Raw genomic sequence first — 21390 nt, 5'->3', positions numbered from 1 at the left:
CTATTTCAGATGTTGTATTAACTTAACAATCTCTTTCTCTGTAGTTTTTTAATCAGGTGTTGGTGATGGGGAAGTCCTCCGTGAGTGATCTGTCTGAGCATGTATTTGACCTCATTCAGGAGCTTTTTGCAATTGACCCTCTGCTCCTTGTCTCTGTGATGCCACAACTTGAGTTCAAATTGAAGGTGACTAAATGCACTGTACTTGTGCACTTGCTTGCATACAAACATATTTCGATCAAGAATAAATCTGTTTGTTGTTGTTTGTATAGAGTAATGATGGAGAGGAGAGGTTGGCTGTGGTGAAACTGTTGGCTAAACTCTTTGGAGCAAAAGACTCTGAACTGGCCACTCAGAATCGCCCACTCTGGCAGTGTTTTCTTGGCAGGTGAGGCTATCCTACCATTAATAAAATTGGACTGAAAGACTGATTTGGAATATTTATAATTTGAGTGTTTATTGAAGTCAGATTTCCTTTTTTTTTCTTTTTTTCTCAAAGGTTCAATGACATTCATGTTCCTGTGAGACTGGAATGTGTGAAGTTTGCCAGCCACTGCCTGATGAACCACCCAGATCTTGCCAAGGATCTTACAGGTGTGTTCAGGTTAAATGTGATTTTTGCTGTTTTCCCATCATTTTTCCATTTTAAGCATCGCTTGACTCGTAAGCATCTTGTGTAACTTGTGATGTGCTATTTGTCACATCAGATTTTCTGAAGGTGAGATCACATGACCCGGAGGAGGCAATCAGACATGATGTCATTGTGACCATCATCAATGCAGGGAAGAAAGACCTGAACCTGGTGAATGATCAACTGTTGGGGTTCGTCAGAGAGAGGATGTTGGACAAGAGGGTGAGAAAGATGCAGAGTTACTCTGAAGTACTGAAAAATTAGATCTGTGCTCAATTCAAGTTAGGGCTGCATGATACTGGAAAAACTAACATTGCGATATTTAGTTTTTCCGCAATATACATTGCAATATGACAAAAAATACAGGATTTTTTAATAGAACACTTAAATAGCTATATTTGGAAAGAGTGAATCATTCTAGAATGAGTATTGGGGTGATTTATATTAGGGAGTGAATCTGCATAGAACATTAATTTTAAAAAGCTGAAAAATTACTTTTTACTCTGAAGAATTTTTTGTCAACCATCCTTTTAGGACTAAACAATTCTGAAAAACTTAATTTCTTTGGGTGTTCACACTTGCTTATACTCTGTACAAGAAAAAAACTCTTTCATAGGCTACATTCCCACTATATGTGACCCATTTATGACTATAAAATAATTAATATTTTATTGTGATTATTATTACATAATATGAAGCCAAATAAACTATTGCACTGTAAAATAAAAAAATATTTTAATTAATAATTGTATAGTAATTAATACAATTTGTAATTATTATCTAATAATTTGTATTATAGATAGATAATATATATTTGATATAGATAATATTTGCCACAATGCAGTATCAGTTTTGTTTTGATATTTCGTGGAGCCCCAATTCAAATCCTGCTAGAATGTAAATGCAAAGAGAACTGAGAATTTTTTTTTTAGAACCCCACATATACCTAAATTTTAAAGCCTCTGGTTTTTAAAAGTAAATTTGTATGTTTTGTTTCAGTGGCGTGTCCGTAAAGAAGGAATGATGGGTTTGGCTCAACTGTATAAGAAGTACTGTCTGCACCATGAGGCCGGGAAGGAGACCGCTTTGAAAATCAGCTGGATCAAAGACAAACTCTTACACATCTACTACCAGAACAGCATAGATGACAAGTAGGAGCCATACACGCATGTACACACAAGTGATTTCATGTGATTAATTGAAAAATGTATTTTCATTAAAACAGTGCAGCATGTCTAATATGGAAACTTCAGATTCTTAAAGTGTGTTTGTGTATTAGGTTGCTGGTGGAGAAGATCTTTGCACAGTACATGGTTCCTCACAGTCTGGAGACTGAAGAGAAGATGAAGTGTCTGTACTACCTTTATGCCTGTCTGGACACTAACGCAGTCAAGTGAGTCTTAATCGACTGATTCCTGTTTTTCAAAAGCTTCATCAGATTGCCTAGAGAGAGTCTCTGGTTCTCATCTGACAGTTTTGGCCAGTATCACAGTACTTCTATTAAAGCTGCCGTCGGCAACATTTTTTTTTTATCATATTCAGTGAAATCGACACTATAATCCGACAGAACAACATAAAGTGGTTTTAGAAAAAAACCCGAGCTTCTAACTCCACCTGGAGCGTGTTATTTGTTTTGCAAAAATCCACCGCTCCAGGATCATCGGGTCCAATCAGCGCATGGGGGTGTGAGATCTGACTGTCAATCACAGATCAGGCACACGCCACCAGTGGTGGACAGTAACAAAGTAAATGTAATTCGTTACTGTACTTAAGTAGCTTTTTTGCGTATCTGTACTTTACTCAAGTATTTACATTTTGAGAGACTTTTACTTTAACTCCACTACATTTCAAAGTCAAATATCTTACTTTTTACTCTACTACATTTTCAAAATCAGTCGTTCCTTTTTATTTATGAGTGGATAAAAACGTAACTGGCCAAACGAGCCTCCAATCACAGTACAGCGCGCACGCTTTGTTTTGAACTTGCCTTGGCGTTATCTACTAAGCGCGAACCAGAGCCGTTAAATATGAGAGTTGCAAACATAGATGGTTGTGACAGTGATCTCGCCTCCGCGCGGTCACGTTATTCGTGTAGCTCTCAATAGTTCCAAACAAATCGCGTTGACAATGATTTTAAGCGCGACAGAGAGCAGCAGCTATTATTGGAGCAATTATCGGTAAGTATTGACGCATAATGTACATTTGCTTACGTTGCCACTAAAATTACTTGCATATAATAGTTTTTTTTTCTTCTGGGGAGTAGCCTAGCAGAAACACTGCATTAATACGTTTTTGTGTTTAATTTTGGAGGGAAATTGGCTGCTCCCATAACATGGAATATAGAATATGTAGACCTGTGTGTGTGTGTGTGTGTGTGCGCGCGTGTGAATGTGTGTGTGTATGTATGAGTGTGTGTATGTATGAGTGTGTGTATATATATATATATATATATATATATATATATATATTTAATGGCGTTGTGCAGGTTTATGTGAATGTATCATACAATTAAGATGTTAATAATTATGACCATAGGCGCTGGAGAAAAATATATACAGTAAATACTGAAAATGTTTTATACCTTATGGGAACAGTCCCCTTCCCTCCAAAATTAAACACCAGGGATGGAATTTAGCACCCGCCACCAGCCAAATGCGGGTGATTTTGTGTTGTGGCACGGGTAAACTCGCTTCACCTACCGGCCACCGTGGCGGGTAAATAAAAATAGCACACTGTTTCACCCGGACGGCGGACACTTTTAGAGGAGGCACACCTTCAAACAAAATGTGGCGTTACATCGCAGGCGTAGAGGTCTGCAGAGAAAACATCATGGTGCGTTCACACCAGACGAGAATAGAGCGTCTGGCGCGAGTGATTTCATTGTTAAGGCAATGCAAAGACGCGTTAAGCGCGTAAAAAATTCCTACGGCGCGAATGAGATGTAGAGCGCGCCGTGGTAGATGCGAATACGCCTCATTCGCGCGGCAAGTTCGAGCGTCTGACGCGTTCCGCGCGCATGATTTTATTGAGTGCTTTTGTGCATTCACGCGTTTGACGCGAATTCGCGTCTGCCGCCTGAGTTGAAAAATCTGAACTTTAGCGTCAATTCGCGCCGCGTTAACCAATCAGGAGCCTAGCTGCTGTCACGTGGTGAAGTATCTGGATGCTTCAATAAATTATTTTCTGGCGTTCTGGCGGTGAAATACACCGCGATGCAACGCAACCTGACGCAGAACCATAAAACGGCCACGACGCCGTAGGAGTGACGGCGTAGCTACGCCGTGGAGTTGACGCAGAAGCATAATGAGGCCTTTAGTCCACTCAATCTGCCAGACTTGCCGACTGCAGCTTTAACAGCAATCATTCTGCTGATGTGTTCAATTATATCAAGAAGAGTGTCTTTTTGTTTTTCAGAGCACTGAACGAAATGTGGAAGTGTCAGAATATGCTCAGAGGGCTGGTTCGAGAACTGCTGGACTTACACAAACTGCCTACAGTAAGTCGCACAAAAACACTATGCGGCTGTTCACACAGAATGTGTTATTCCATTCCACTGCATTTTTCCCCCCATTGTTTTTCTATGTAAGCACGAGCTAGAAGGAAATATTTGACCATTGTGCTTGCGTCTTTCGTCTTTTGCGCTTTTAAAAACACGGTACTCAAGTTAAAAGTTTAACTTTTAAAAAACGTCTCAGGATCGTATTTTTTTTTTTTCCTCTGTTCCAATGACTCGCGTTTTGTGTGAACTGTCCCTGATACTGTCACCTACATATGTGAATCTATTATTAGAACATGCACACAAACACACCAGTGTTAAAACACACCAGAAATAGGTTCCAAGGTGCAGGCGTTGAATAATTTTGAAAAAAAAAAAGTTATCTCCGCGCAAACTTCAAAAACGCGAATATGTGAAAACGCCAACGGCGTGCACATGCGTATTACGTGTTTAGTCTATGTATGCGCATTTGAATATATATATATATGTGCGCAGGCGTCTTTCTCTACAAATTGACCTCAGCAAACTATCTGTCTGGCCTTAAAAAATAATAATTTTGACCGTTTTATCTGTACAGAGATAAAGGGAAGGGATCAACTGTAACTGTCAACTGATCAACTGTCAACTGTAGCACCATTTTACTGTTTCTAGTTAAAGTTTTAAGCGCATCGAAACAACAGATTGGTTGACTCCACAAGCGCTCAGGGTCGTTTATGGTAATGATCTTACAGCGCTATGTCCTCTAATATTTTTATCTAGAACCAAACGCGCTTCATTCAACCTCTTTCCGTTCCCTGCCCGTTGTTTTTCTCTCGCTAAAGCGCCACATTAAGAGCTTTGCCCTTCGTTTACATCAGGGGTGCCCAACCCTGCTCCTGCCGATCGACTGTCCTGCACAGTTTATCTCCAACCCTAATCAAACACACCTTAAGCAGCCAATTAAGGTCTTCAGGATCACTTGAAAATTAAAGGCAGGTGTGTTTGATTAGAATTGGAGATGAACTTTGCAGGGGTGCGTTTCCCGAAAGCATCGTTAGCCAACTATGGTCGCAAGTTCCGTCGTTACCAATAGAGTTCAATGGAAATTGCGATCATAGTTGGATAACGATGCTTTCGGGAAACGCACTCCAGGACAGTTGATCGGCAAGAGCAGGGTTGGGCACCCCTGGTTTACATCATACCCATCATAGATAGCAACTACATAAAGCTTATAATTGGAACTATTATTAGAAAACACAATTACAAATAATAAGACATAAGGGGCTTTTGCACCGGATAGTTCTAAGAACTTAGTTCTAGGAACTAGCCACCAGGGTGGTTCCCCGAGAACAAATGGTTCCCCTAGGAACGTTTTCTGGTTGCATTCGCACCACCAGTAGGAACTCTAAGCCGCGCTTGTTGTTGTGACTTTTATTTTGACGGCGCTGAGAACGCCAGAGCCTGAGTAAACAGACAGTGCTCGCATTCTCTGTGTTCATTAGTTTATGATCTGTCTAACAGTCCTGTCTAATATGTTATTAGATAGAACTATTATACATAGAAAGTAGACAGTAATGAAAAGTTAGTAGCGTATATGCCGTGTGCTTGATGTCCAGTGTTGCTAGCTGAGCAGAAACACATAATCATGTTTCTCGTGGTCCCCTTAAAGTTGCGTGGGATCTTCTCAGCGTGAAGGTTAAGAGGCCCATCTATCACTGTTTTCCATGTTTGTAGAGTTAGTTTCTGAAGTAAATGTATAGGCTATAATCTGTGTTTACACTGCTCCATTCACTGTGAACACTAACTCAATCCCGGCAAGTGCTGCAAGTTTAACAGGCATTAGGGAATGCAATTGTGCTAGTTTTTTCCCCCACATTTGTGTATTTTCCCAAAAGTTTCTAGAGATTTTTACAGCATTTCACACTTTCAAACAGATTTGTAATAAAAACAATTTGTAAACCTGTTGTCACAAGCACTTATCGGTCTCCCTGCAGTTTTCTGCTAAAATAAAAGCTTGAGGGTTTAACTCTTGCAAGTGAAGAAATTGGGTGATAAATATTATAATTTTACTACTGTTAAAGTACAAGAGTATACTTATTCTTATACAGTAATATTCATTTTACAGTTTTGTTGAATTACGATATATATATATATATATATATATATATATTATAGACACTAGGGCTGTCAGTTAAACGTGTTATTAACGGCGTTAACGCAAACCCATTTTAACGGTGTTAATTTTTTTTATCATGCGATTAATGTTCTTTTTAGCCTAGCAAACTTTGTAGTTTTTTTCACATGCTTTTGTGGCATGCGCTGCGCTATGAAATCCATTCATTTCAATGGCTTGCGCCGCGCGAGGACGTTTTGTTGCTTCGTCGACCAAAGCGCAAGCGGATCTAGCTAGACCGGAAACAAAACAACAGGCACGACGCCGCACACACTTGTTTGGGCTTGCGAGCCTGCCAAATTGTAGGTTAACATTACGTTTTGAGTGGATAACGAGCGCGAGACGCCGAAATGGATGCCAATAAGATTCTGAATGGAAAGTTTACTTTTAAAAAGTTGCCAAATGGCTCCATTGACAAGACCAAAGTGATCTGTGTGTTTTGTCGTTGTGAACGGAGCTATCATCATCGCAGCACGTCCAGTCTGAAATACCACTTGATGATGGCCAAGCACACACACACACACACACACAGCTGATGCGAATTCTCCGCCCCCTCGTCAATATCAGGACCTCGTCAGTATTTCTTTCACCATTTTATTGATGGACAGTGACTACGTTTACATGCAGCCAAATTTCGGGTTATGGTCGGGTTAAGGTCACTATTCGGGTTTCTGAAACATTAGGGATAACCCGTTTACATGCGTGAGCAGAGAGAGTTACTCCTGTATACATGGAATTGCAATATCCCGATGTAAACGCGACGCGCGGTTAGCGTCTGGACGTACGGACAACCTTAAGACGCATTATGCGTCATTTCCGATTCTTCTTCCTGTATCCAAAGACAACAACAGCAGCAGCACGCGGATAATGAATAGTTCGGGGCAGATAGCGATCGCCTTTGTTTGCGCTTTGGTGCTGGTAACGTTACTGACCTCGCTCCAAAAGTATGCTGTGCTGCGTCTCGCCATGTTTACTTCCGGTATACTGCACGCGGGGTTTTGTATGCGCCGAGAAGTTTCTCTACTCAAAAGACCAAGATTCCTTGCGAATAAAACATGCGCAGAACACACATCACTATGGGGATATGCCGATGCGCGTTTACATGACCAAAAATTCGGGTTAGAAAAGGGGTACCCCAGGTATCATATCCCGGTTTTTAAAATCCGGGATATGAGCATATTCGGGTTTTTGCCGGTGTTTACATGGCCGTTCGCGACCGGGTTATTGCTAATATCCCGGTTTTGAACGGGTTATTGGCTGCATGTAAACGTAGTCAGTGTTACATTGTGTGAGAGATTATTTGCTCCAAGTGAGAAGGTTAGTGTGAAATTGAACACAGTATATGCCAATGTTGTTTTCAATAAAAAACATTTGCACAAAGCAAGCCGTTTTGATAAGAGCATTAAAATGAGAAAAAATAATGGGACAAAAAGAAATCAAGAGACATTTAGAATAGATAAAAATGTGCGATTAATCGCGAGTTAAATATGACTAATGCAATTAATCGCGTTAGCGTTAGTTTGACAGCACTAATATATACACAATATATAATTATTATAAAATCTCACTGAGAGGTATCTGGCCTGAGAGATTTTAGTTGAAAGAACTGCGACTATGTTCAAAAGTAAATTACCTTAATCTTAATTTTATGCTGTTAATATTGTGGCAGTTTTTCACAGTGGTATCAAAAATTGTTTTGAATATTTATATATTTCAAGGTATTGTATCAAATTCTAAATCAAGCTGTTTTGGCATGTAGATGTCAGCCACGTCCACAGCATGTCCTATTATACTGGATATTCATTTATATGAAAAATATTCTAGAAGACATCAAAGGGCATTATTATTTTTACATCACTTTTACATGCTGAAGCATACAAATGAAATGACAGATACAGTGACAGACAAAAATATGTAATGGTACAACATTGGTTTATAGCAACTTGTACTAATATTAAAAATACACTAATCAAACAAATGTTCAGCTAAAAACTAGTGAAAGAAAGAAAATTGTGGTGGTGATCAAGGCAGCAATTTGTTCTTATTTTGTGACTGTGTGCAATGCACATATGAATTTTGCTGCTGTGGAGGAATGACTGTTGATTTTCTCTTCCTGCAGTCTGAATCAAATACCACAGCCATGTTTGGGAAACTTATGAACATCGCTAGTAAGTACACACTATATATATATTTATAAATTAATAGTTATTGAAACCAACAGGTTTTACAATGTGTGCTTTTGTCTCTCTCTCTCTCTCTCTCTCTCTCTCTCTCTCTCTCTCTCTCTCTCTCTCTCTCTCTCTCTCTCTCTCTCTCTCTCTCTCTCTCTCTCTCTCTCTCTCTCTCTCTCTCTCTCTCTCTCTCACACACACACACACACACACACACACACACACACACACACACACACACACACACACACACACACACACACACACACACACACACACACACACACACACACACACACACACACACACACACACACACACACACACACACACACACTCATATTCTCAGAGAATCTCCCAGACCCGGGCAAAGCTCAGGACTTTATGAAGAAGTTTAATCAGGCTCTGGGTGAAGATGAGAAACTACGTCTTCAGCTTGAGCAGCTCATCAGCCCCACCTGCTCATGTAAACAGGCTGAACAGTGTGTGGTGAGTTTAAGGCAATACCATCACATTTACCACTGCACTTTTCAAGCTCACATTATAACTAATTATAAGCTTGCTGTATAAAATGTATATGATAAAGACATGTTTCAACCGACACTTTAACAAGCTATGTATTTAATATTATAAAGATACAAGTTATCTAAGAGTGGAGTTTCCTTTCAGAGGGAAATCACACGGAAGCTGACATTCCCCAAGCAACCCACAAACCCATTCCTGGAGATGGTGAAATTCCTGCTGGAGAGAATCGCACCAGTTCACATTGACTCTGAGGCCATCAGGTAGGGAATGAGGTCAAATGGCAGATGAGAAATGCGTTTTTTTTTTTTGAGGGGAGAAGTTGTTAATGACCATCATCCGGGTTTTCAGATTAACAGGCTTTGTTGACACTGGCACCCCAGATATCTGGCTGAATCTGTTTTGTTCTGTAGCCGTTTAGTTTTTAGTATGAACACAAAAAAAAAAATGTACGTTCATGCATTGAACATTTATAACTAATTATTTCTTATTTATTTATTTACAAGGGATGGGTCAATGATCTTGAGCATAAATTGTTTTGGACATAAAGAAATATAACTTGAATAATATTTTACTATATTTTTTTCTATTTTATTATATTTACTATAACAACTATTGTAAAAATACTGTACATGGACTACAATGCCTAAATAAACTCTAATTTGAGCACTTGCAAAATAACTGCAGACAGGGTGAAGCACAGTCACAGAGAATGTATTCTCTTTTTAAACAACAGTATCCGATAAGGACTGTCAGTGCACCTGCAGATGTAAAGGGAGAACATGAATAAGAGAGAAAGAGAAACTGACTGAGTGGGAGAGAGATAAGCGCAATATGGGCCATGTGCTTGTTTCCCCCCCCCTTAACGGTTGTGTAACCGTCTGAATAGCTTTTTAACAGTGAGACATCTTGTGGGGATGAAGTGTAACTGCAGGTATTGTGTAGACTTTTTGGATCAATAATAATTTGTTTGTATGTGTGTATACAGTGCCCTGGTTAAGCTGTTAAATAAGTCAATTGAGGGCACTGCTGATGATGAAGATGAGGGAGTTACTCCTGATACTGCCATCCGCGCTGGACTTGAGCTGCTCAAGGTACTGTTCGTAATGACAATGTACTAGTTTAAAGTTTTCAATATAAGGGAAAACAGGATTTCTTGCTCTTTTGAAATAAGTTTTAAGTACTCTGTAGACATACAATCACATTTAAAATTGATATAAATAAAAGTAAATTGCTACAAAAGCGTAGGCTATTGTTCCATTTAATACCAAGTGTCTTTGACTCATTCAGTAATTTTCTTGAATATTTTAGGGTGTGTTCACACTTGGCATGTTTGGTTAGATTAAAAGGAACCCTGGTGCGATTGCTCTGTTAGTGCGGTTCATTTGAATAAGTGTAAAAGCTGCCATCCGAGCCTTGGTGCGCAGACCGAGACTGCGCACCAAGTATGGGTCTTGGTCTGCTTCTAAACGAACTGAAACAAAAAATGGACCAAAGACATGTAAACGAACCAAAAACAGGACATGATGTCACAAGATGCAACCCTAAAAGGACAGAATGCTCAAGCATAGCTGTTTTTTCTACAGGCATCAGAACCACATCTCCGCGCAGCAGATCTTCATTTGTGTGTGTGACGGAGGAATTCCTGCCGCTGTTTTGACACCATTACACCTTTTATAAGCTCTTCACGTGTTGTCATCTCCATCATATACCATCATTTGTACGCACTTACAGCGAGTGCATTTGGCCCAGCACACAGCATTGTTTTGGATGTTCGACAAGTTCCGTCGCAAAATATACATCAAAAAATCTTTTTTTCTTTAGGTTCACTGTTACGCTAAGCAAAGCAGGACTAAATGTATTTTCTTTCTTGTTTTTTGTCCGGACCCAAAAAAAGTTCTAAGTTTGCTGTTCTGTTTTCCCTACCTCAGGTTTTGTCATTTACTCACCCCACTGCATTCCACTCAGCTGAGACTTATGAGTCTTTGCTGCAGTGTCTGAAGATGGAGGACGATAAAGTGGCGGAAGCAGCAATACAGATCTTCAGAAACACAGGACAAAAGATTGAGACAGAACTCCCACAAATCCGCTCGTATGAACACCTCCCAAATGCATACACGCAACTGTTTGGAGCCAGTAACAACATCTTAAACTCGCTATATACTTACTGATACAAACTCTTCAGTCTCATCAACTTTATTAATACCAAATTCAAAAGAAAAAATGTGTAGTTAAATGTTCTCTAAATCTGTGTACAGGACTCTAATTCCCATACTACATCAGAAGGCAAAACGAGGCACCCCCCACCAGGCCAAACAGGCGGTCAACTGCATCCATGCCATCTTTCACAACAAAGAGGTCCAGTTAGCACAAATATTTGAGGTAAATCTATGTGCATAAAAGCATTTTCAAAAATGCAGTCTTTGCTTAAAATGCCACCAAATGTATAACACATAACTTTTTTTGACGTCAAATCCTGTGAATGTTACGATAATGAAAGAAATTGAGTTTTTACTGCATGCAAGTTTTTCAGATATGCCTTTTTGTCTCGGTCTCTTCAGCCATTGTCTCGCAGTCTGAATGCAGATGTGCCTGAACAGCTGATCACTCCACTCGTGTCTCTTGGACACATCTCCATGCTGGCCCCGGATCAATTTGCGTCACCCATGAAGTCAATCGTAGCCAATTTTATCGTGAAGGACCTTCTGATGAATGACAGAGTGAGCATATTGATGTATTATTCTGCTTTGGGCATGTAGGAATCATTTTATTGCCTTGCATGGTAAACTAACCCTCTTTCCCTGTCAGTCTGTGGGAAACAAGAATGGGCGGCTCTGGACAGCTGATGATGAGGTTTCCCCTGAAGTGCTGGCTAAGGTAAATGTCATTGAGTAATCAGGTTGAAAACAACATATCTTGTTCATTTGTGTGTGTGTATACATGTGCATGTCTGTCTGTGTTTCCAGGTGCAAGCCATTAAGCTGTTGGTCCGCTGGTTGCTGGGAATGAGGAATAATCAGTCTAAATCTGCAAACTCTACTCTCAGACTCCTCTCAGCCATGCTGGTCAGTGAGGGAGACCTCACCGAGCAGAAGAAAATCAGGTACTAGCTGGGTGTCAAGACTCCCCCGAGTAATTTTCTGTAATTATGAAAGCTGCCCTAATCTTGTAATAGGCCTCTAACCTGTGTGTTTGTGGACACAGCAAGTCTGACATGTCTCGACTGAGGCTTGCAGCGGGGAGCGCCATCATGAAACTGGCACAAGAGCCTTGTTACCATGACATCATCACTCCAGAACAGTTCCAGCTCTGTGGACTCGTCATTAATGTGAGTTCAGCATAAGACTACTTGGACACGTATGAAACACATAATAAAATTATTATGTATAAAGTTATTAAATTATATTAAAATTACAATGATCTTGTTTTAATGGCTTAATTCTATACTGTCTAAATAAATAATCTATAAATCAGTTGCTTCAAGTGAATTTAACATTATTATGTGCAGTCCAATAATTGAATTTGTTACCTTGAATACATTGACACTTTAGATGAAAGAGTCTTGGAAATGCATAATAGTAAAGTCATTTTATATATAAAGGTCTTAAAAGTACAGCAGCAAAAACAGTTGTACAAAATAGCTGTGAGAGCCTAAATTACAATTGTTGGTACATGAAACATTGACTAACATAAGTGGACATGTTAGGGCATGCTACAAAGCATATATTAGCCATACTACCACAACTTGGCATTTTTTCAGAATTTCCTTCCCTTTCCTCTCTCTTCATAGGATGAGTGCTATCAGGTGCGGCAGATCTTTGCTCAAAAGTTACATGTTGCTCTGGTGAAGTTGTTGTTGCCACTGGAGTACATGGCTGTGTTTGCTTTGTGCGCTAAAGACCCAGTGAAAGAGCGACGTGCTCATGCCCGACAGTGCCTACTCAAGAACATCAGTGTCCGCAGAGAGTACATCAAACAGAATCCCATGGCCCATGGTAGATAGCATTTCTGTTTTTTGGTATAACACTGAGGCAATAACTATTTTCTACAGGATTGCATGAATGACAAAGACGTAAATAACCTGCCTGTTCTCTTATTTTTGTTTTTCAGAAAAGCTGCTGTCTCTCCTGCCAGAATACGTGGTGCCATACATGATCCATCTTCTAGCTCATGATCCAGACCTTACCAAGCCACAGGATTTGGAGCAGATCAGAGACGTCAAAGAGTATGAGTGTTATACACATTCACACACTTTTGCAGTTTCCCCCTTCTACACACATAGCTACATGATCTGACCAATACTCTTAAATTGTAATACTAAACCTTCTCTTTTTATTTCTGAGTAGTAGATAGTAGTAGTGAGTAGATGCAGACACTAAGGTTCTCACAGGATGTTTGTTTTAAAACTTTTTAAACTAATTCAGATGAAAATGTATTTTACCAGGTGCTTGTGGTTCATGCTGGAGGTGTTGATGACAAAGAATGAGAATAACAGCCACTCATTCCTGAGGAAGATGGTAGAGAACATCAAACAAACAAAAGATGCACAGGCCCCAGACGACCCAAAGGCAAACGAGGTCCGTATCATTAACAAATCATGTATACTGTTTGTGTTTCTGAATCCCAGTGTGTTTTACTCTATTTTCATGCATTTACAGAAACTTTACATTGTGTGTGATGTGGCATTATTTGTGATCGCAAACAAGAGCACTTCATGTCATCTGGACTCCCCAAAAGATCCTGTGCTGCCTAGCAAGTTCTTTACCCCACCTGATAAGGTAACAACCACTCTGACTATCCATACTTACGCTTTACATGTGACCTGACTACCAAACTCATTCCATCTATTCCTATGTACAGGATTTTGTCAATGATAAGGAATATCTCTCACCAGAGGCAAAAATAGTTCTGCAGACAGGGAAAATCCAGGTAGGTTTTGTCACCTCTCGGATGACACATTTGTGTAAACATTCATTAAAGGGATAGTTCACTTTGAAATACATTTTTGATATGTTTTAGCTTACCTCAAGGGCATCCAAGATGTAGGTGTCTTTGTTTCCGCAGTAGTTTCAATTTTGAAATTTTTAGGTCAAACTGTTCTTGTCTGTCAGTCATATAATGCAGGTCTATGGTCACCACCTCAAAGAGCATGCACAGAGAAGTCCAAATTAAACATGATTTAATGACTCGTAAATGTAAGTACACATTGATGGCCTAAAGGCGGGCGTAAACGGTGCGATTTTTAGCTGTTTTACGAGCTCGCAGATGATTTTTTTTCACTCGGGAGAAATCGTGTGTAAATCGGTTATGCTCGCATGTCGCGGCTCGTTTCGTGTGCAAGGAAGATACGAGCCGAGCCAAGCTCCTCTCGACTTTCCAATAATTTTAAGGCATGTCGAAAAAGTTCGGGAGCTGTCGGCTTGCATTCGTGAGGTGTGTGCGGTTGAATGAGCCCATTTGTCGATCTATCTGAATTTTACCAATCAGGAGCTGAGAAAATCCACAGAAGAAAGACGAAAATTGTGTGGACTACTATAAACACTGCTTCAATTAATGTTTTTATGTTGACTTTGTGAAAGGTTAACTAAACAGCATCTGCCGTGTTCCTGCTGGCCAGTATTTGGCATATTTCATTCTGTAACATACAGATCTGTATTATGCTATTGTTTTTGATAGTGTTATACATTTCTTACAGATTCTTACACGTCACGATGATCATTGCGTTTGTATCTTCAGCCTAATCTTTTTTTTATTAATGCCGACAGAACAATGTTGCCAGATATTGCTACGAAAAACAAGCAAAAACAAACAAAAACAAAGAAATTATAAAAATCCAAAATAAGTTCAAAGCTTGTGTTTTGGAAATAAGATTAATATATCACGAACCACTTTAATAACTTCCTAAACTGTGACATTAATCCAAAAAAACAAGTCCAGAATAGCCTACTACTGTCACCTTTCCATTATGTGGATCTGGCAACACGGGATCTGGCACCCGCGATCTCACTCACAACGCGCTCAAGCTCACTCAAGCCCCGTTCACTGCGCTAGCTTCTCGCAGCAAAATGAATTGCAAACACTCACATGATGAGGTGGTTTAAACGGCTAATTAATCATTCAGAGAGCTTGAAATTTTATTTTTGAATGTGTAGCCTACCGTAACTAAGTTTTTTAACTCATTCACACACACACACACACACACACACAAGGGTGAACGGACGTCCGTTTCCCGGTGCTGAAAACGAGTATATGTAGCAAAATAATCACGCCTTGTATCAATATTTTATATGCAGTTATGAGAGAGTTTTTGGCGCGGAACTTCGTGCGATTTCTTCGGAATTCAGCAGGTCGTAAAATCGTGTCGTATATCACTGCCTCCGTACGATTTTCGGATAAACTCACTCATAAAGTGTGCGTGGACATACGATCGTCCGACCGTCAGAATTCGCACCGTGTACGCCCGCCTTTAGACACGAAAGGAGCGGTTTGTGTGAGAAAACAAACAGTATTTATATCGTTTTTACCTCTTGTAACGCACAGACCGAAGCGCCCGCGCCCTCAGATCACTTGGACGTGGCTGTGGTTACAAGAGGTAAAAACGATATAAATTCTGTTCCTTTTTTTTTCACACAAACCGCTCGTTTCGTCTCTTAGGCCATCAATGTGTACTTACATTTACGAGTAATTAAATCATGTTTAATTTGGACTTATCTGTGCATGCTCTTTGAGGTGGTGACCATAGACCTGCATTATATGACTAGAACGGTTTGACCTAAAAATATCAAAATTGAAACTACTGCGGAAACAAAGACACCTACATCTTGGATGCCCTTGAGGTAAGCTAAAACATTTATTTCAAAGTGAACTATCCCTTTAATGGCAAAGGCATGATTGCTCAGGTTTTAAAAATATACACTACGTTAAAATGTTTTTGGTTGGCAAGTTTGTTGTTGTTGTTTTTTGTTTTTTTAAAGAAATTAATATATTTAGCAAGGACACATTAAATTAAACAGTGACAGTAAAGTCTTAAATTGTTACAAAAGTTTTCTGTTTCCAATAAATGCTTTTTTGAGGAAGAAAAAAAAGTACGGTTTCTATAAAGCAGCACATCTGTTCTCAACATTGATAATAAAAAGAAATGTTTCTTGAGCACCAAATCCGCTTATTAGAATGATTTCTGAAGGATCATGTGACACTGAAGACTGGAGTAATGATGCTGAAAATTCAGCTTTGCCATCTCAGGAATAAATTACATTTTAAAATATATTAAAATAGAAAACAGTTCATTTAAACTGTAAACATATTACACTATTGTTTTTAGTGTATTTTGAACAAATACATTTAAATGTAAAAATATATATTAATATAGAAATTCATTTTAAATTGTAATATTTCACAATATAAAGTAAATGCTGCCTTGGTGAGCATAAGAGACTTTTCACAAACATTAAAAAATCATACCGACCGGTAGTGTTAATTACCGGTATTTATAAAAAAATGAGTGCATGCATACATATATTTTTCACTAAATGCAAACATTAGAACATTACTTATAATCTCCAAGTAAATGTATTTTAGGTTCAGCAGACAAAAAGTTTAGGAACTCCTAGTTTGTTGGGAGTTATTTTGCACACAGGGATAGATCAGTGACACAGTGTTCTTTTTGGAAAGTTGTATTGAAATGATGCAACTACCAATTGAATTCCTTGACTGCATTACGTAGCTCATTTGTTACTTAACACATTAATATTTTTTCAGCAACCACCAAAGCAGACAGGTGTGTTGGGGGCAGTGAACAAACCTTTAACGGTAACCGCTCGGCGACCATTCATTAAAACCACCACCTCCGACACAGGGAGCAACGCAAGCACTAACTCCCAACCCAGCTCGCCTGCAACAAATAAGAGCAGGTTTGTGCTTATCAGAATTTATTATTTTTACTTTTCATTCACTATGATAGTGAATGAAAAGTAAAAATGGATAAATTCTACATCATAGTGAATGAAAAGTAAAAATGGATAAATTCTACATGATGTAGAATTTATCCAGCATTGATTAATCTTTACTGCAGGAAGTGTGTCATCCTTATCAAGAATTTACAACTTTCTCTTTCTCTACCATAAAGGGATGTGATTTCTGAGGCTTCAGAGACGGGGGCAAGGGAGAATGAAGAGAATCCAGTGATTACAAAAGCAGGAGGTGTAAAGAAGGTCAGAAATATCCCATTTAAACAACGAAAATGCTGGACTTTTTCACTTCTGTTGTCCCTTATTCCGTTTTTTTGCTCTCTTTTAGGAAGAGGCTGCTCAGCCCAGTGGGAAGAAACGTGCTGCACCTGCAAGTGACGGCACAGAGAACAGCGTGTCTTCAAACCCCTCTGCAGTGTCAGTGCCCCCTGCCAATAAACCACGGCGTGGCCGACCCCCTAAAAACCCTGCGGGTGTTGCCACACCAGATAAAGAGGCTGGAGCTACGACAGGGGGAGGGTCTGGGCGGGGCCGGAAGAGAGCAGCACCAGCTCAGGATCCCGCCACCACAGCCTCAGCTGATTCAATCAGTGTCAAGACACCAAAACAGCAGAAAGAAGCAGAGCCCAAAAGAGCGGGGCCGCAGAGACAGATTGACCTGCAAAGGTAACTGAGTGACTTTTCTGTACATTATGCATAGTATGATATAAATCACTTGTAGTTTTACTGGAAATTAATCTAGAATTTCCACTTTACCACTAGGCCCGCATTTGATGATCTATGAATGCTTTCACACCATTTCCAAAGATTAATTTTTATTTATGTTGTTTTCCTGTTTGCTGAAAAGAACTCAAAAGCCGTAATATTTCATTTTTGGGAGGTGTCTTTGGTACCATGACTGCAAGCAATTATATACTAACTCAGAGCTAGAGAATAGTGATGTGCTATAAAATGGGGAAGTTTGGCCTTAGTTTCTAATTGGTAAACGCAGCGTTCCAGCCAGGCTAAGATGCATGATATCATCATCGCACAGAACCCATTTATTAACCTTTGTATGTCAGGGACTTTTTCTAGCAGGAGGATGGCATCTAATGAATTTGCTTACTAAAACAATCATTCAATGAAAATAATAAAAGTATCTTGTAACTTTAAATGTGCAGTATACATTTCTATGTTGTTTATAAGTAGTAGAGCTATGTAATTGTGTTTTATTAGCATAAGTATAATTAATAATTAAAATAACTTATTAGTACTGTTATTAGCAAGCAGCCTGTTACTCACAGTATACTATCATTTTCATTTATACTTTTTTGTACACTACAATCCAAAAGTTTGGGGTAATTTTTTTTTTTTAATGAATACTTTTATTCAGCATTAAATGGATCTAAAGTAACAGAACAGCATTTATTTGAAATAGGATTTTTTAGAACTTTACTGTTTAACTTTTAATCAATGTATTAAGGTTTCCACGAAAAAAAATCAACCATTTTCAACATTTATAATAGCTGCTTAAAAATCAGCTTTGCAATCACAGGAATTACTTACATTTTAAAATAAAATCGAAAACAGCTGTTATTTTAATTTTTCCGTTTTTACTCTATTTTTATCAAATAAATGCAGCCTTGTGCACAAGACTTTCAAAAACATTTTGCTGATGTTTTGCATGGGAACTGAGCAGGGGAAGAACTTTTTCTTGTGGCCCTATACATGAGAAAATCACCCGTTTGTTAAACCGCTTTTTCATTAAACGCATGAATGGCTAGAGTGCATTTCGCTTTCATTTTTACATGCGCTTTTTTTTTTGCTTAAGATCATTTGAAAATTGTATGCCACATTCTGTCTCACCACTTTGTCACCAGCTGTAATTGAATTATTTTATGTGGAGTTGAGGCAGGTGTTTCTTTTGTTTAAGATCAGTGAGGGTAGCACAGCGAGAACAGCATGCGTACCAAGACATCCGCCTGTCTCAGAAGACTTATGGAAGTGAAGGGGAGACAGAGAGAGGGTTTGAGTCCAGCCCAGAGTATGTACACTCACTCACACAGCTACAGGAGCAGCAGGAAGAAGCCATTCTCGAACAGCTCAGGGGTGCAGCAGGCCCCAAACTGAGAGAATCCACCTATGCAGCAGAGCAGGGGGAGCTGTCAGTGAGTGTCTGAGGGAGAGCTTCATTTAGCACTGATGTCATGCTGTAACCTTGAACACTCAAGCAGTTCATGTTTCTTGTAGCTTTTGGCTTGAAGGAATAGTTCCCTAAAATGAAAATTGTCATTTACTTTACCCTAATGTTGTTCCAAACCGTATCCAATGTTGTCGTTTTTCATTGAATAGGAATACTATGATAAAGTTTGAAGAATGTGCTCAAGCAACATTTCTTATTAATATCAATGTTGAAAACAGAAGGGATGCTTAATTTTTTTGTTGAAACAGTGATCATTTTTTTTCAGTATTCGAATAAAATAAAAAAAAAAAAAAAATTGAAAATCTTTTGAGACATTTTAAGATAAATGTAATGCATCCTTACTGATGAAGCAATTCATTTCTTTACTTTCTTTTTTTAAATTCCTACTGACCCTATCTGTTCTAAATTTCTCCTTTTATGTTTCACGGAAAATTGTAAAAAAAATAAAAACGGCACACTGGTTTGCAATGACATATGGCTAAGTAAATATTGACAATTCTTTCTAAGGTTTCTGCCGGCCCACATGGAATCTCACCTGGCCTAGATATCAGTAATTGTCTTACTTTCTATGTCATACTCTGCTATAATGCAAAGTGTTGATTTAGGTTTTGTTTTTGTTTCAGGTAAAGCGTCGGTTCGTGAAGACGAGGACGGTCAGGCAGTAAATGTTTGAATGACCGAACGAAGAGACACATCTACTTAAACATGAAATGCTCTTCACAAACCTGAACTGTCTTTATCCCACACCTCAGAAGAATGAGGAATGAATTCTTTAGATTCAGATGTTCAAACTTGTATGTAGAAACACAGATCTGTTTCTCTTCATTAGCTTTCTTTTCTTTTTTCTTTTCTGTTGAAATTGTTCTTGTTGCGCTCTTCCTCTGTCTGGAGCCATTTTTAAAAACAAACATTTGAAAGAAAAAAAAATCTGTTTTAATCTGCTCTAAGGTTGCTTATTAAATACATGGAAAGATTTTTTTTTACTGTTTTATCTCCCTCTCCTCTTTTAACCCTCTATTAAATCCAAATATTGTCATCAGATTTCTTTGATTGCAAGGATTCATTGAGGCTCATTTCCTACATTTACAGTGCAAGGACTGCAAGACTTTATGATTATTTATTCTGCTGGGTGTATGAGCATGAATTCCTCATTCAAGGGGAACACCCTGCATTTGCTACATGAGATTTGTGTGTTTGGATTAATTCTAAATATTGTTCCAATATTCAAATTGCTTCACATTTAAATAAGATATTCCATTTAATTTCCCCCACACACATTTTTAACTGTTACAAAGCTGTTTTTCACCAAATTACATTCTTAGAATACGCATTTGACATCTACTGACATAATATAATAACTTGCACAGAACAGATTCACAGATAAGTTAATTTTTCACTTTTTTAATTCAAAAGAATGACAATTTCACAATAAATAACCATGCTTGTACGGCTCGAGTAGGTTTTTTTTCTGTCTCGTTTTGCAAAGGAGCTTAAAGTGACTAAAGCCAGAGCCTATGACCTGCATTTCTCCTTTGACAGAAGTTTTTGTCCTTTTATTCACTTCGTGCAATATTGAACAAGGTGATCACTACAGGAAGACAGTCTTTTTGTTTTTGTTTCATTTTTGTTTTTCATACAAAATATAAATCCAGCCATCGATGGTGCATTCTAGAGATGAACAGTACTTTATCCCCAAAAAAACTTGGCTATATGTACATGAGAAAGGTGTATGAAAGCAACTAGCTGTGAAAGTGTGGGCATTATGAAAACAGATGGTATGTGGGAATGCTAACAATTAGAGGGAGGTCAAATAACAGAGGGAGAAAATAAACCTTTTAACAATTCACCCCTGCAATAACAGAACACTAGGTAAAAAACAGGTTCACAAAGCATTGTGTGGCAGTACTTGTTCTTGGCCCGTTTGCTTTGAAGCATCTGTAGAAGAGAAAACTATAGCCGTTTGATTCATGCTTGCAACATCAGTTTAAAACGTGTGAAATATGAAATAATATCTGCAGCCTGCGAATGGAAATCTTAATACAAATGTGATATGATCAAAAAAAACACACCCCACCTCACACTGAGACTCTTTTAAACCTCTACACCAACTAGTTTTGTGCCTTAACAGTTTTTGATGCACCTCATCATCTTGATTGTTCCACAAAGAAAAAGCCAATCATTATTAAGAGGAGAAACTCTTGTGTCTTCACTTTCTCATCTCTGCATGTACAAACTTTTTATACTTTAATGCAAGTTTTATACAATACATT

General features: G+C 38.6%; 1 protein-coding gene across 3 annotated transcripts in view; it reads left to right on the top strand.

Moving 5' to 3' along the window:
* pds5a (PDS5 cohesin associated factor A) overlaps positions 1–20161 on the top strand; it is a 40790-nt gene extending 20629 nt beyond the window's left edge. For 2 of the 3 annotated variants that reach the window (XM_056265054.1, XM_056265055.1), the window contains exons 8-34: positions 45–185; positions 272–387; positions 499–593; positions 707–852; positions 1630–1781; positions 1910–2023; positions 4045–4126; positions 8398–8446; positions 8799–8938; positions 9119–9234; positions 9960–10065; positions 10903–11063; positions 11230–11353; positions 11533–11691; positions 11780–11848; positions 11938–12074; positions 12176–12299; positions 12762–12966; positions 13082–13196; positions 13416–13548; positions 13630–13749; positions 13832–13900; positions 16730–16881; positions 17097–17181; positions 17267–17604; positions 18851–19085; positions 19744–20161. In XM_056265054.1, coding sequence (XP_056121029.1) covers positions 45–185; positions 272–387; positions 499–593; positions 707–852; positions 1630–1781; positions 1910–2023; positions 4045–4126; positions 8398–8446; positions 8799–8938; positions 9119–9234; positions 9960–10065; positions 10903–11063; positions 11230–11353; positions 11533–11691; positions 11780–11848; positions 11938–12074; positions 12176–12299; positions 12762–12966; positions 13082–13196; positions 13416–13548; positions 13630–13749; positions 13832–13900; positions 16730–16881; positions 17097–17181; positions 17267–17604; positions 18851–19085; positions 19744–19785 — 3525 coding nt within the window. In that variant the 3' untranslated portion in view covers positions 19786–20161. The remainder of the gene's footprint in view (positions 1–44; positions 186–271; positions 388–498; positions 594–706; positions 853–1629; positions 1782–1909; positions 2024–4044; positions 4127–8397; positions 8447–8798; positions 8939–9118; positions 9235–9959; positions 10066–10902; positions 11064–11229; positions 11354–11532; positions 11692–11779; positions 11849–11937; positions 12075–12175; positions 12300–12761; positions 12967–13081; positions 13197–13415; positions 13549–13629; positions 13750–13831; positions 13901–16729; positions 16882–17096; positions 17182–17266; positions 17605–18850; positions 19086–19743) is intronic. The other variant, XM_056265056.1, reaches the window with a different exon arrangement.
* Positions 20162–21390: the final 1229 nt, after the last annotated feature.

Source organism: Rhinichthys klamathensis, unplaced genomic scaffold, assembly GCF_029890125.1.
Source record: "Rhinichthys klamathensis goyatoka isolate OS25496 unplaced genomic scaffold, OSU_Roscu_1.1 h1tg000229l_1, whole genome shotgun sequence".
NCBI lineage: Eukaryota > Metazoa > Chordata > Actinopteri > Cypriniformes > Leuciscidae > Rhinichthys > Rhinichthys klamathensis.
The sequence above is the reverse complement of the archived record's forward strand: the minus strand, read 5'-3'. Positions and strand labels throughout refer to the sequence as shown.